The sequence below is a fragment of the Uloborus diversus genome, chromosome 4, assembly GCF_026930045.1.
Source record: "Uloborus diversus isolate 005 chromosome 4, Udiv.v.3.1, whole genome shotgun sequence".
Lineage (NCBI taxonomy): Eukaryota > Metazoa > Arthropoda > Arachnida > Araneae > Uloboridae > Uloborus > Uloborus diversus.
The window spans coordinates 142,634,018-142,650,145 of NC_072734.1; the positions used below are offsets into that span (position 1 = coordinate 142,634,018).

At 32.7% G+C, this 16,128-nt stretch overlaps 1 protein-coding gene across 1 annotated transcript; it reads left to right on the forward strand.

Moving 5' to 3' along the window:
• Positions 1-281: 281 nt before the first annotated feature.
• On the forward strand, positions 282-16,102 carry LOC129219713 (oligosaccharyltransferase complex subunit ostc-A-like). Its single transcript, XM_054853999.1, has 4 exons — positions 282-549; positions 3,521-3,594; positions 11,613-11,830; positions 15,690-16,102. The coding sequence occupies exons 1-4, from the start codon at positions 411-413 to the stop codon at positions 15,703-15,705; spliced, it is 447 nt and encodes a 148-aa protein (XP_054709974.1). The 5' UTR covers positions 282-410; the 3' UTR covers positions 15,706-16,102.
• The last annotated feature ends 26 nt before the right edge of the window (positions 16,103-16,128 follow it).

Here is a 16,128-nt window from a genome sequence, read left to right on the forward strand (position 1 = left end):
ATAAACCAACTGACAGTTACTAACCAAATCGTTCTATGATCAACCGGTTACCCCGGCGGTTACCATTCTAAGCAGTTGATTGGTTGATTGGAGCACGTGATCATTAGCTGTCACGTAATTAACTAACCGGTCGCTCTCGGTCGAGCTCGTCGAACGCAACCTTTCGATTACGCTTACGCTCGACCGGTAGCTACCTGTTTGGTTGATCACGTGACAGCTAATGTCACGTTAAAATGGTAACCGGTTGACCGGTTAAGTCATGTGTCGAATGCAACCTTCGGTTCAGCCAACAGACGGTTTTTTGTTTTTAAATGTTTACGTGTTCGAAATAGATGCCGGGCAGGACTGAAATTGAAACACAGTGATTTGAAAGATAGAATTTTTCGTACTAATTTAGCCGAAGATTTAAAATGGAGACATTTTACAGCTTGCCATTTGCAATATTGGAGATTCCTTGTTTGAAATTAAAGCGTCCGTCATGGTTTCATAAACCGAGCGCTATGGTTGTTTATGCTTGTGTTCTTGTTTCTTATTTTATGGTTTGTGGTGGTAAGATAATCAATTCTTATATTTGCCTTATTATTTATAAACTAAAAAACAGTAATAACGATGTTAGCCATCGATTTGTGTAAGGGAAATTGTTATCTTCTTTCATTAAAAGGCAAGAAACTTTTATTATGCTTTTAATCGATTACTTTTGGTTAAAGCCTATCATTTAAATCATTTTTTGAAAAAGCCCTATTTATCTTTTCAAGTAAATTGAATTTCACTAGTTTTGCCTTTTTCTTTCTGATTTTATCCTAAGTGTTATAGTTTTTTCATTCATATCTACACTCTCTATTCACTATGTAGCCACAAATATCTGCCCCATAGCCAGAGTCTCTGGATGCAGTAACTAAGCTGTTTCTGTTTGATAATTGCTTAAAATAGTGCCTTTGCTCCAGCTATGAAGTGGTTATTTGAAACTTTGTACCCTGGCTTTTATCTTCACTGTTTCATGGTGGAGCCATATCATGTTTGTGGCCCTCTCTGAGGACTACAAACATAGCATAGCTCTACAAAAGTTGCAGAAAGCAGTTTCTACCAGTTGTTTTAACTGTCGCAACAGAAACATACCAATCCTGGCCCTCTAGCTGGTGTCAGAGGCAGCACCGAAATATTATAAATGACTTTTACACCATATTGTTTACCCCTATGTCCGATGTCTCTACATATGTTTCACCCCTCATTTAAAAAACCTCAAGCCCCCTCAGGCTCGGGCCTGGGTCAACAGGCGTGTCCCCCCCCCCCCACCCCGTGCATGCCCCTGGCTGGTGTGCTAAAATATAAAGTAACCAATAAAGTTCTTGCCATTTTTACTTTGCCTTTGAAACAAGTGATAATAGATATACAAAATTCATGTACTTCTTGGTTTAAGCAGCTGTCAGGTATGTAAATTAGTGTATCAGGTATTTTTAACCTATGTCGGGTGAGATTAGCTCTCTCGGGACCTGCACAATAGGATAGTGAAAAGTAAGTGTCGAAGGAGCTTGTTCGGTGTGGGTGGCTTTTTGATTTTAAAATGGGTTTTTCGGCTGCTGCATTAACTCGTCGAATATGTCAAGGACTTGGGGACAGTGCTGTGAGGGAATGTACAACAAGGCACTGGTGCCAAAATTCAGATCTAGATTTTTGTCTCTTTGTCAAGAACCTCATAGTGAACGACCACCAACCTTGGATAAAAAAGCCCTGGAGTCGGTCATCAATGAGGACAGTAGCCTAACATGTGGTGAACTTGCAAGACAGTTTCAAGATTCTGATAAAACAATCATACATCTGCACCGCTTAGGTAATACAAGCTAAGCAAGTGGTTTCCTCATAAACCGTTAGAAGCTCACAAGAAACAACGAGTGGCAACCTGTATGTTGTTGCTTTTTTGGCTCTGCAGTGCACTCATATTCGATCGAGTGATTTCTAGTGATGAAAAGCAGGTCCTGTATGACACTTCTAAACATTCCAGACATTGGTTGTCATCACAGGTCACTGCCCTTCAGACAGGGTTTAAGCTGGGTTCCAAAGTTCTTTAGCATAAAAGCTAAAATTGATGAAAAAATGTTAGCAAAATGCTAAAATGTTGCACATTCTCATATATTTATATATGCCTCAGTGTGTTTCATCTCCAGTTGAAAATAAAATTCATATTTCATTTGTGACATTCTTGAAGAAATAAGTACAACAGCAGTTCTTTTAAAACATAAAATAAAAAAAGAAAACATTATTGGTGTTTAGAACGTTGCAGTTCCCTCCTCCTAATAAAGCAGTTTTGGGGGGGGACATAATGCTGGATAAGACTAATAGTTATTGAACTTAATTGTAGTTTAAACATCTCAGCTAAGATTTTAAAAAGATTAAGTTGATTATCTCCATGCACGCTTCCTCTCTAGGATCATACATTTCTTCTTTATTTAAAAAACTAATTTATTTTTTATTTGAGCAAAAAAGCGAAAATGCATTGCTTTATTTTCGCAATTCAGATAGTGTTTTCGCATTATGCGAAAAATGCGACCGTAGCGGAAACCCTGCCTTCAGAATCCTTCCTGGTAGAAATAGATCTGTGCAATGCACTCACAGACTTCTTTGCATCCAAGACACCCAAACTTAATCACTAACGGATTGCACAGCTAGAGACATGTTGGCAGAAGATCCTCGATGACGATTCAGATTATTTTGAGGGCTAACATTTTGATATACTCTCTGAGGGCCATCTTTTTTTCCCATCATTAAAAACAGCAAGAACTTTATTGGTTACTTTATATTTTTACTTTATCAATGTAAAGATATTTCCGGTTTCTATGTGAGGGTTGTTTGCTTGCAGCTCAATTATAGCTATTCAGAGTGATTGATGAGTCCAAAACAATTCAATGTCAACAACTTAATTTTCTGAAGATTGTTGCTGATGTATTTGATATTTACTTGTAATACTAGATTTATTTAAAGAATTAAAAATGTACATATATATACTTCTCTAAAAATTAAAGATGCTTTTTTTTATATCTCAAGTCTGTACAGTGAAATAAACTTGAAATTATAAATAAGTTGTAGAATGAAAAAGATTGTATGTTTCTAAGCTTACAACAGAACATGACTGCCTGGCCCAAAGTTATTCTAAATAGCACTATATCTGTGAGATTTGTTACTAATACCCTTTTACTTTTAAATATATTTAATAATTATTATTTCCTAATTTTGGATAACTACAATAGTTTAGGAGTGCCTTTTCTTTTATGCCAACTATTACAGTGAAACTATTAAAATGTAAGTGGGGCAGTTTAAAATAGCGAAATTTAAGCTCAAAGTTATGATTGTACTGATACCTTTCATTTTGTGATTTAATGTTAATTCATCAATCTATTTTTTTCACACGTATGATAAAAATGTTTTAAAAACAAATGATCTATGATTTTTTGAAATAAAATGTCTAAAAAAGAAAGAACACTATTTTTCAAATTGTAATTTCTAATAATAATGTTTTTCTATGCAGGAGTAATTTATGATGTAATTGTGGAGCCACCAAGCATCGGATCTACTGTAGATGAGTATGGGCATTCAAGACCTGTAAGTAAAAATTTTGCTGAAAATTTTAGGGGTTTTGTAAAAATATTCTCAGCATATTTTAGTTCTTGTCTTAAGAGAATAACAGTTTACAGTTTGCATGAAACTTAAGCTAGAATAGCACAGGGTTGTTTGGTTTAAACCAATTGGTTTTTTAAACAAAACCATGCGGTTTTTTTTAAAAATGGTTTTTTAAAAAAAAAAGCCCCCCCCCCCCCAAAAAAAAATCCATTTTACAGGTTTACATTGATTTCCCCACACATATTGAAAAATGTAAAATTCCATTTATGCTAAGTTCCTAGCTAAGTTGCAGAGATAAATACTAAAATTGCAAAGTTACTTCTTCAAAATGTATTACAAACTTTAATCGAAAAAAAAATATTAATATATTTTTTATTTCATATATGTGCCACTAGCAAAAATACCCGGCGTTGCCTGGGTCAGTAATAATTATTAGAAAAAATCGTTACTTGCTTTTGTTTTCTGTTTTAAGTGAAAGAATTTAAAACACATCTTTTTTGACGTGATTAAAAATCGAGTTTCTTCCTTACCCATAAAACTAAAATAGCAATAAGTATAAAGAACAAAGTAGTATTGATTTAGAACCGAAAGCACTATAATTAAGCATATACAAATTTAAAAAACATGAAATTAATCTTCTCATGTTTAAAAAGATTAATCTGTTGATACTTTTTTTTAACATGGAGTCTAAAACCTTCTCTGTATGGCTAATGAAGTACGAAGTGATTAAAAAAAGGTAGCTGCGCTCGTAATCCCCTTATACTTGCTTTAGTTATTTCGGGAAATTTCAATCATTGTGGCTCTTGGTGCGATTTTACCGAATTTGCGAAAGTCGTTTCGGGGTACCTTCGATGATGCTCCCCCATTCTTTCCTTACTTTGTAAAACGATATGATATTAATTTTCGTTAAAGAGATATCGTTGCCAGATGCTGAGATATTTTTGGTCACCATAAAATGGCGCTAAACAGTTTCATCCGAAATGTTACCAAAATAAGTAATAAAATTTGGTGATTGTTTGACATTGTGCAAAAAGGAAAATTAATGGAAGTTTTTGTGCTGTTTATGGATTTGCCTAATTTAGTTGCTGGATTATTTAACACAGTAAAAAAAGTCTTTTGAAAATTCTTTGATTGGCGATATTTTGTTTACATGGTGAAAGCTGAGAAACATTATGACGTAGTCTTCGGCTTCAAAAACAGCAACGTTGAAAAAACTGCCAAATGCATCAGCTACGGAAATCTTTCTGCAAAAATTTTGGCGATCTGCTGGTTGTTTGGATAATGAGTAAGTGTTCAATCAGCATAAATAATAATAAAAACCATTAATTACATTAAAATTCCGTTTAAATGGAAAATCATCAGCCAAATCATGTATTATTTGCCAATCTTGTGCAAAAATCTTACTTCAAGATTTGACTTGAGAAAAGCCTTGAACAATCACGAAAAGCAAAGAAAGTCAACAATACAACAATTGTCGCTATCGACAGGGAGTTGAGATGATACACTAAATACTGTATTGAGTTGAGGAAAGCCTTCGAACATGGATCTAAAAAGCTCATAACTCGTTTTTTATTCTACTTAGAAATTTCGAACAGGTGCCATCTTCAGCAGAAAAATCAGAGCTTTCGATGGACATATAATGTAAATATGTGCAAGTATTTTTTTATCCCAATATTAGAGAATTTATACAAAAATTGTGTTTTATTGCCCCCCTAAGGGGGTTTTGCCCCCCATAACGGGACGAAAACTACCCTATGTGTTATTCTAAAGCATAAGCTATATTATTGTAAAGTTTCATCAAAATCCGTTCAGTAGTTTTTGCGTGAAAGAGTAACAAACATCCATACATCCATACAGACAAACTTTTGCATATATAATATTAGTAAGATAAAGCAGATTTCAGTCAACTTCCATCATTATGCTTAATTTGCATGATTAGTTAAGATTTACTAAGGACTGAATCTTTTATTGTAGATGCAATCCATTATATTGCTCACTCCTGTTGCAGGGGTGTGACATTTTTGCCCATTTGTAAGGTAATCAACAGTCTAACTTAATTGTTTGCACCTAAAAATTAAGATTTGTTCTGCAGGAGAACACAAATAATATTTTTGAATCAAATTTAAAAAAAAAGTTTATACTTCATATTATGATACATAATAGTTCCTTATATTATAATGTAGCAAGATTAAAAGACAAATTTTTAAATTCCCAGAACAAAATGCAAATGTATGTGTAAAAATTGATTGAGAAATATATAAATCTTCATATATAAACGACACTCTCCATTGGCGTTTTTTTTTTTTGGATTCTGTGTGCTCATAAGATTTTGATTGGCTATACACCTATGCTGCTTTATGACTATTGGGTGCAGATAATTCTTAGTTTTTCCCCCCCCTTTTGTTCGTTGGAAGCAGAAAGCTATTTTAATTATTTAATTTAGTTACAAGATTTTGTTCTTATCTCTTTAATTAATCAAGAAATTAGGAATAATGTGACTATTGAATAACTGTTAATTACATGGAACCTTAATTACCTTCCAAAAATTAATTGTTTTTCTCGCAAATAGTATTTAAACCAAAAAGAACAGGTTTAAACCAAAAAAACCTGGTTTAAACCAAAAAAACCCGTTTTTTTTTTTGTTTTTTGAAAAAAAAAAAACGGTTTTTTTTACCAACCCTGGAATAGCATATAGTATTGAACTTTGTTTAAGATTTAAATATGTGAAGCTTCTTGTCCGAAGTAGTTGGTTCCTATAATCCAAGGTCCCCCCCCCCCCCCAAAGAACAAGTGAAAAATACCTGTGAAAAGACCCTGCAAAAATTTCAATGACAGTCTGCTACTTTGGTAGGCACCCCTGACATAATTGTTCAACTATTTGAAATTTCAGTATTGTTATGAGACAATCAAAGCTAAAGTGGATCAAGATCAAGTCCATTTTAACTTAATTGACTTCAACTCTGAACAAAGTAGATTTTAGCAATGAAATGTTACATTCATAAATGAGGCCTTCAGAACTAAATTGGAGTAAATCGGAATAGAAGTGATTAAATTCTATTTCCAATTATTTTTTTAAATTTCATTATATGAAAGCCAATGGAACTTTTGTCACATACCCCACCCTTGGCGTCTTTTTCCTGTTGATACCAAGAAAGCATCCCCAAGAACACGATGTATGACGACATATGTCATACATCGTTCTTAGCGATGCTTTGTTAGCGCCAACAGGAAAAATTCAGTTACAAAAAACATGATCAAAGCACTTAAGAAAACAATGTACAGTCGGATCCCGCTACAATGCGATCTGACTTACGCGAAATGTCTACAACGCGAGTTTTTCATGAGTAATGAATTTTTTAGTGCGGACCAAATTACTCGCCTGCAACATGAAATTTTTCGGAAAAGAGCGGCGGAGAGTTAGAATGGACTTCGTTGACACTAAATATTGGTTTTGTGAATAGACTTTCATCCCTTTAGCATCACTGAAAGCGGAAGTTCACCCATTGTATTAGTCTAAACAAAATTTTGCTTTACTTTATACAAATAACCGCTCCGATTCTTAACTTTTTTTTCTTTCATTTTACATATGAACGTTGATAAAATACATTCTGATAACATTCTAATTGCGCTGCATTAACCTTCTTCATTTTTTAAATTATAAATATATTTACTACATCTATACTGTTAAGTGCTATAATAATGCTGTTTTGTACATACTGTGAGTACCATACAGCTTTATTTTAAGTTTATCTCCCCCATTAATCATTGATTTTGTGCTAAATTACAGAATTTTATGTCAAAAAATAACGCCTTTTCTAAAATACAGAAAAAGTCAGTTCTTTGTAAAAGATACTGCAATATATAGTTAATAAATGGTTTGAAACAATATTAGGGGTGTTTACAAACGTCAGAAACAATGGGGTATGCTTATAAAAAATTACTAGACATACCTTGTTCCACAACGCGAAATTCTGACTTACGCGAGGTGTCTTGGAACGCATCCCTCGCATAAGTCGGGACTCGACTGTATATAAAAACAACATAAAACCACAGCAAAAAACATAGCGAATATTTGCTTCAAAAATACCAGAAACTAGAAATTTTTTTTACACAAAAAAAAATTACTAGTAGGTATTTAAAATGCTTAAATTAACAAATTACTATCACAGTTCATCAAAGAAATATATACCAATAGAAATAAAAGCTATTTTCCAGCGTGCATTTCATCGAACAAAAACAATTCTTATACTCTACTAAAAAAGGAGCTAAGCAATTCAAAATGTGATGTTTAAAGCAGAACACACCCCCAAAATATAACTATTTCAGAGAAAAAAAACTCTAAGTTATTCAAATTTGGAACTGATGTGATATACCCCACCCTTGGCAACTTTTTCCTGTTGGCGCCAAGAAAGCGTCGCCAAGAAAACAATGTATGACGATATATGTCATACATCGTTCTTAGCGATGCTTTTTTAGCGCCAACAGGAAAAAATCAGATAAAAAAACATGATCAAAGCACTTCAGAACACAATATATATAAAAACAACATAAAAGCACAACAAAAAACATCACGAATATACGCTTCAAAAATGTACAGGGCCGGGGTTTTTTGTAAACATATTAAAATACAATGAAATAAATTATTGTATTAATTACAAGTCGAAATTAATGCATTAATTTTTTTTTCATCATTTCTCCGGGATACGAGCCCTCGGTCGAGCCGAGGTCTCATTACGAAAGTACTATGAGACCTCTGGCTCGCCAGGACCTCGGTCCGTTATCCCTCCGACTGTTAATATACATTACAGTCGGAGTATGGTCACAGTTATGTATATTTTTATGGAGACACCCAAGGGTGGCTCCTTCCGTTCAGTGTACAATAATGACACAGTTTTAAGTGTGAAATATGCACCATTATTGTGCAGATTTATTAATAAAATTCAGCATTTTTAAGAGTACAACCGAAAGAACTTTCAATTGTTAACATAAAATTCAGTACCTAAAGGAAATAGAAATGATTTAATAGAATGTCTAAATAATTCGTGGCATCGATAAGAATTAACTTTTAGAACAAAATAAACGTACTATTTCTGTAAAATTAATTTACATACAGTAAAAATAAAGTTAAAAACTACAAGAACCCCTCAAGGATTTGTAAAAACAAAGAATTTTGGAAGTGAGAGGTTTTTTTTAAATTCTAAAATAAAGAACTTACCTTTTTATATGGTATAAATATTCACACTCAGTCTAAAACAATACATCATATGACAATGGCACGTTACAGATACACACCACGTTGGAGTTAACTTTTAATTAACCTTCAAGTTTGAAGAAACTGGCATTTTCTAATGTTTTTACTTCAAAACACAACTACTGAATTTAAACTAACACAAAATAAGCATTCCTGTAAGGTATATTGCACGAAACAACACCACGTATCTCTCCTGCGTGAAACCCAAACAACCCAAGTAAACAAGGTTGAACAGATCTGTAAGATTGCCTTCGGGTTGCTAAACACAGGTTAGTTTGGCCAGGGATGCCATGCATAAAAAATCATCGCCTCATTGGCGAGAAAAATATTTTAATTTTGTGCAAAAAAATCGAATGTCGCCAAATGGGGGGGTATATCACATCTGTACCTCAAATTTCAATGTATGAAAAGTAAAAATATCTTGACAGAACATCCCAAACATAAACAATACAAAAATACCATTACATTAATTTCCTATCCAAAAACGCTTTCAAAATAACTACTAAAAATATCTACTATATTCTACATGAAATAACACCTTCATATTTTTATAAAATGCTAGAGTCAACTTATTTTCAGAAATTCAGTACCTAAAGGACGCACGTTTACAGATGCCTGAATAGTTCTTGGCATCGATAAGAATTAACTTTTAGAGTAAAATAACGGAAGAATTTTGGAAGTGAGAGTTTTTTTTTTTAATTCTAAAATAAATACTTAAGTTTTTATTGTATAAATCCTCACACTGAGTCTGAAACACAACATATGAAACAATGCGCCTTACCGAGACACACCCCAAGTTGCATTTTACTCTTAACGTTCAAGTTTAAAGAAACTGGCATTTTCTAATATTTATTCATCAAAACACAACTACTGAATTTAAACCAACACAAAATAAGCTTTCCTATAAGGTATAGTGCACGAAAAAAAGAATCAATCCAACGTGAACCACCACCTTTAACAAGTAAACAAGTTTGAACAGATCTAAGATTGCGAAACACTGGTTAGTTTAGCCAGGAATGCCATGCTTAAAAAAATTATCGCTTCATTGGCGAGAAAAATATTTCAATTTTGTGTAAAAAATCGGATGTCGCCAAATGGGGGGGGGGGGGGGGTATATCACATCTGTACCAAAGCCAATGATTAAAAAAAGAAATAATAAGAAAAAATTGTTTATTACTTTCAAATAAACAGTAATCCAGACAGAGATTACAATCATCTTAGTTGCATTCTTTGACAAGAAAGAAAAAAAAAATGTTGCTGAATAGCTAGATTTTAAAAAAGTTCATTAAACATATCTTTACAATTATTGATTCAGCTAAAAACTTCATCAGGAACATTTTTTGTGAGCTGAAGTTCATGACGCATTGTTTCAAATGCCTCTAGTACTTTATTTTTCGGCGGCTTAAAAATTGACCTTTTCAAAATAGAAATCTTAATAACCTCATAACTACAAATCATAGTGAATTAAATTATGTGAAGTATTATTATGTCATGTATCTACAACTTGAAAAAGCAATTTTTAAATGTAGGGGAATCCTGATGTGTACCATGTTTCAAGGTGAGCCACCCATTCTCCACCAGTGCTTTTTCCAAAGCATCAGAGCAAAGACTCATTAAAAAATATGAGTCTTTGAACATTAGTGGTTTTGGTAGGGACAGACTAAAATGGGGGGGGGGGGGGGAATGAATAAAATAAATAATAATAAAAAAAAAAACAGATCATTGTAAATGGTTTGTTTTTATTTGTTTGGGTTTGCTGCAGAGTGTTAGAAAAATGGTAAACATTTATATTGCCCCATGAATAAAAAATGTCTACTGTAGCAATAAGTAAAAAATTTAACATCATTAGAAGTGCAAAACAGGATACTTTGATACTGAAAATTTTATTTTAGTGGGAAATCACCATGTATAAGTATGGAAATGGTCCTCAGTCATATTGTGTTTCCCTGTTTTACCTTGAAGGCATCTATTTATGTAACAGTTAGTCTCGGATCGATATTTCCAATAGCAAATATGGTCAAAATAAGGTGCAAAGTTAAGATATTGAAAGTTTGAAGGAAAAAAATAGTTTAGTGAGAAAATATGAAAGTCAACTTTTTATACAGACCCTTGATTCCTTAACTCATACTTAGGAAAATAATCTACATTAAAAAATAATTCCAACACAAAAAATTTAAAACTTTTGACCAAAACTCAAGGATGAATTGGAGTTGAAAATTTTAATGAACACAGAAGAGGAAAGTAACTTATCGCTCTTTCAGAAGAATGACAGGCTGTCGAAGTCAAGACACAAAATACTTATTTTTCAATGCTACTGAAAAATAAAAGCAAATGTTTTACTAGGATATGTAAAAAAACACTACAAAAGCTCGTCCAATTCGAAAAAACACTCTATGCACACATAGAATTTTTATACCCTTCTTATCCACTATATTTTCCATCAAAAGTTGTAATCGAATTGGAAGTATATGCATCTAAGACTAACGGTTGCAAAAGTATAGATCTTTGCAGGTTAAAAGGGAACATGCCGTATTAATATTAACATAATGAGGTTGGACCATTATAAGAAACATGATTCATAAATTTTTTATGTGAAGCAATTTTTGAAATTTCTAAAATCAACTTAATTTATAACATGACCTTCGTTTTAATGTGATAAATGCATCACACCCTTTGGTGGTGTTGAAATTGAGGTCAACTGTTTTTTAATTCAAAATATAACATTACAAAATAAAAGTTTTGATTTCAGGTTGCTTTCATGCCCTATCGAGTCAATGGCCAATATATCATGGAAGGTTTAGCATCAAGTTTTCTCTTCACGTTAGGAGGCCTAGGATTTGTAGTCCTTGATCATACGCATAACCCCAACACTCCAAAACTAAACCGCATTCTGCTTATTTGCGTGGGTTTTATTTGCATTCTAGTTTCCTTCTTCACATGTTGGGTATTCATGAGGATGAAACTTCCGTAAGTCATTTTGAAAAAAAATTTTTGAATATGCTTTTCTTTCTGTCACCCATTTATCTTTGAAAATATTTCCATCCAAATAATTTTATTTTACAGTTACTCTAACCATCCTTTGGTTAATGAAGTATTTCCTTTTTCATTTATTATATGTGTATTAGGTGCAAATTTGCAATTAAGTTGCATTTTTTAGCAATTTAAAACTTATCTCTAACCTCTAAAATACTTCTATGCAATTTTCATTGCAAATTTGTGCCTGGTTTATAGTAAATTCATTCAAGTGTTGAGTATATGATAGCTCATGTTTTTGGAAATTTGTCATTAAGATATGGTTTCTTAATGAAGATCACAATTGAAAGCAAGCAGTAGTGTTAGTTAAAAGACGGAACCCCATTCTACGAGTTTTGGCTATAACATTAAATAAATGAAACCACAATAGATTGTTAAAGCATATGTGGTTGTAAGCTTACACCAGTGGGGCCCAACCTTTCTTATCTCAAGGGTAGCACCATATATTAAGAAGATTCACTCAGGCCAGAGCAATATGCATAAAATTTTTCTAGAAATCAAATGTGGAAAAGGGGGAAAAAATATGTTATCACATGATGTATATTTTATTGATATGAAGTTTGCATTTGTTTTCTCAGAAACCAATCACTAGATATGTGTATCAAATACTTATGTGGGTTTTTCTGAAAGATCTAGAATGTCAAAGCTACCAACATTGAAAAAGTGAAAATTGTTCAAGTGTAAAAAGGAATTTTAAAATGTAAGTAGAGATTCAATTAATTAAACTGATATAAGACCAGAAATTCAATGTTCAAAACTCCAGCAGAACCCAAAATATGGAAATTGAGACTACGATTTTTATTTTTCCTCCCAAGCAAGGCCTCACCGTCCCTATGTGCAAGGTAATGTGTGGCGCATGACAGCGCCAAAATCAAAAAGGCGCTAAGCTCTACCGATAAAAAATGTTCCAAATGGGGGGGGGGGGGGGGGATCTCCAACCGAAAAAATAAAATTGAACTTTTTATTGTATAAATGGTGAAATTATACTGCTCATTGAAACAAGTAATCTGTCTTGCTGCCCATCTAAAAGGGAAAAGTATTGCCTTGTTGTGTCCAAACATGCTATTCAAAAGCACAAGCTTTTCCACTGAAAACATTTGATGCTAAGTAATGCGTAAATTGGTATTTTTCTTCCTAAAGTGGAGCCGTGATTGTTTTTTTCGGTGTGTCTCTGGTTGAACATACGAGGCGCAGCAAATTTGCTATTTCCCATTTTGATTACACTCGAAGTAACTTCGAGATATGAAGTAAAAATGTACACTGTACTGTATTTCAAAATTAAATACATGCCAATGTTCCAATTGTCAGGTACATACAGAAAACCAGAGGAAAATTTTTGATTGGTTCATGTCTAAATGTATTCTTCAAATTATATTTAATTTTTTTTAATAAAAAATGTAGGGAGTACCACTACTATGTTGAGCAACATTTGGTTGGTTCATATTTTTTACTTTAACAGTTTAAGATGTATATAATTAATCCATAGTGTCAATAAAAGGGAGGGATGAGCCTCGTACTGAAACCAAAGGTGATACTCGAAAGTGATTTAAATGCACATGAAAAATTTCATGAATAGTATTAATCAATTTATGAAGATTTCAACTTCCTGTATTTTCCCCTTGAAATGTTTTATGATATTTTTAACCACTTAAATAGGAAAAAGTAGAAATGTTTTATTTTTAGTATTAAGATCTTCACACTTTAGCTTATAAAATGTTGGGGGAAAATCTTAGTTGTTTTAAAAATAAAGTTTTAAAAATAAAGTTTTAAAAATAAATTTTTTAAATGAAACCACAGTGATCTTTCTGTCATCCCCCACCCCTTTTAATCCGTATCCAAATGAATTTTTTTTTCAAAATGCCAAGCCTTGGATGCCCCCCCCCCCCCCAAATCATTACATCCTCAATTTGAGAAGAGCACCTAAACACATCATGCTTTAACAACGTTAAAGATAGTCTAAGATAATGTTTTTGGAGCTTTTATTTCGAAAAGTTGCTGGAACCCTAAATGTTACTAGGAAATGGTCTACAATTGTTTTTTTAAGTCTTTAATTTCAAAAAATGTTTGGGGGAGGGGCTCCCAAACCCTGTCATATCACCAAAGAAGGATGGAAATTGAGTTTTTACAACGACAATTTCAAAAAAATTAGGACGAACCTCTGATCTTTTTATTCTAATGCCATTATGATTGTCTAAAATCTTCATTTTTAGGAGTTTAATTTTAAAACATTGGGAGATGACGCTTAATCAATCAGAAACTCACTGAACCCTATTATGTTTCCTAACTGCAACAAGTATGGTCTACAATCGGTCTTTAAGACATCAATATGGGCCTCCGTGGCTCTGTGGTAGAAGCTTCGTCTTCGAAGCCGGAGGTTGCGGGTTCAATTCTCGCCGGTGCCCTGGGTGTTCTTTCCTTCTCATGGCTTCCTATCCTGTTTATGTCAGGAGGCAAGGCGCAATGTACGTAGTCCTCAATGTATGTGAAGCATTAGCTTCTGATAAATAAGACATCAATTTCGGAAAATACTGGAGAAGTTCTCGGAATTTTTCTCCTCCTTTCTTCTTTAAGATCGAATAAAATTGCCTGTTTAGGTTGATGAAGAGTTGAAGAAAAATATATGGAAATACAATTTTTAAGTGCCCCACCCTATCACTATTTTCCGGTGACTATTTCTTAACTGTTAGCTGATAGTGTGAATCAGTTTTTTTACTATAATATGTATGTAATATATGCATGTATAAATTTGCTTTCAATGCTATTTAAAAAAAACCTTATGTTTCAATAAATATATTATAGTGTACATTTTAACAAAGCACAAGATGTCTACACATTGTTTTTTTTAGTAAATTAAATACCTAAGGTATTTTATCTTACATTATATTTATCTACAAAACCTCACTGCAGGTGTTGAACATATTTTTCTTGAACACAACTGCATAAAGGCGCTCAAAATAAATTTACACGACGGCGCCAATCAGGCTTGGTGCGGGCCTGCCCCCAAGTAAAAAATATATATTTTTATGTTTTAAAAGAGACTATTAGTCTTTTCCCTTATAAGAGATAATAAACATTCCTTGCATTAAGTAAAAATATAAGTTCAAAGAAAAATTGAATAATTATGTTTTAAAATGATTACTCACGTGTAATTTTTATACTCGGATATGAAAAGGTTTTTTTTTTTTTTTTTTTTTTGCCATCGCTTTACTGTAGAGATTTTTTTCCGACTGGGGGGATTTTGTTGTTTTGATAAACTTGGGAGATACAGTTGACTTTCTGGTTAACAACTTTCAAGGGACCACAAAAAATCGTCCTTAAATAGAATGCTTTTAACACTATAGTGGGCCATCTGGGACCGTAAAAAAGCCGTCGTTAAATAGAGAAAGTCATTAGAGTGTCGTTAAACAGAGAGCCAACTGTATTTAAACTAGTTAGGGAATTTGGGAAAGGCCACCAAATTTCAGGACTGACACTTTTGAAACATACCATTATATGCTATATTTTAATTGCATTTATCTTGATAATGGTTAAGTTGTGAATAATGCAACTCCTACCTGAAATTCGATGTCCTCAATGTGTATCAGATGTTTCGTTTTTTTTTCCTTTATAAAAAAAAGTTCATATTGTTTCCTTATTAGTGGCATTCATGTTTTTGTGAAGAGACGGCCGTAGAAAAAATTGTAACTTACAGGAGAGAAGGAAAATGCCATTAATATTTAATCTCTTGAAAAAATAAATTATAAGTTCAGTTTTTGGATTTTAAATTTTAATAAATAATTTTCTTTTCTATTAGGGGCTATCTACAATAAACTACAGCAAGAACAATGAAGAAAGCTTATTTTTCTACTTAGAAAATACATAAAATATCATTGTGGTTTTATGCTAAAGTCATTCAAGAAGTGCTAAACAGGTATTTCGAAAAAAAGTTGAAGATTGAGGCTACACTAAAAGAATAAAAGTTGATTTGCAAAATAAGATTTTATCATTTTAAAAAATTACAGTTCTCTTTCATGTATTTATTAGAAATGTTGCTTCTATTTTAAGGAGATTCATAAATGTTGCACTTTGGTGAATTTAACATAATCCTCATCATTGAGAGGAGGGTGAAATGCAACTTATAAATAAGTTTTTTTTATTTACAGAACAAATATTGTGCATTCAGATGATGTATTGAAATATAAATAAATGAGTTTTAAAAAATTGAAATTTGTCTTGATTTTGTACATAGTTGT

Coding starts and splice junctions, on each gene's coding strand:
- LOC129219713 (XM_054853999.1), top strand. CDS start 411: ATGGAGACATTTTACAGCTTGCCATTTGCAATATTGGAGATTCCTTGT. Junction 550..3,520: donor TTATTTTATGGTTTGTGGTG/GTAAGATAATCA, acceptor TTTTCTATGCAG/GAGTAATTTATGATGTAATT. Junction 3,595..11,612: donor AGTATGGGCATTCAAGACCT/GTAAGTAAAAAT, acceptor TTTTGATTTCAG/GTTGCTTTCATGCCCTATCG.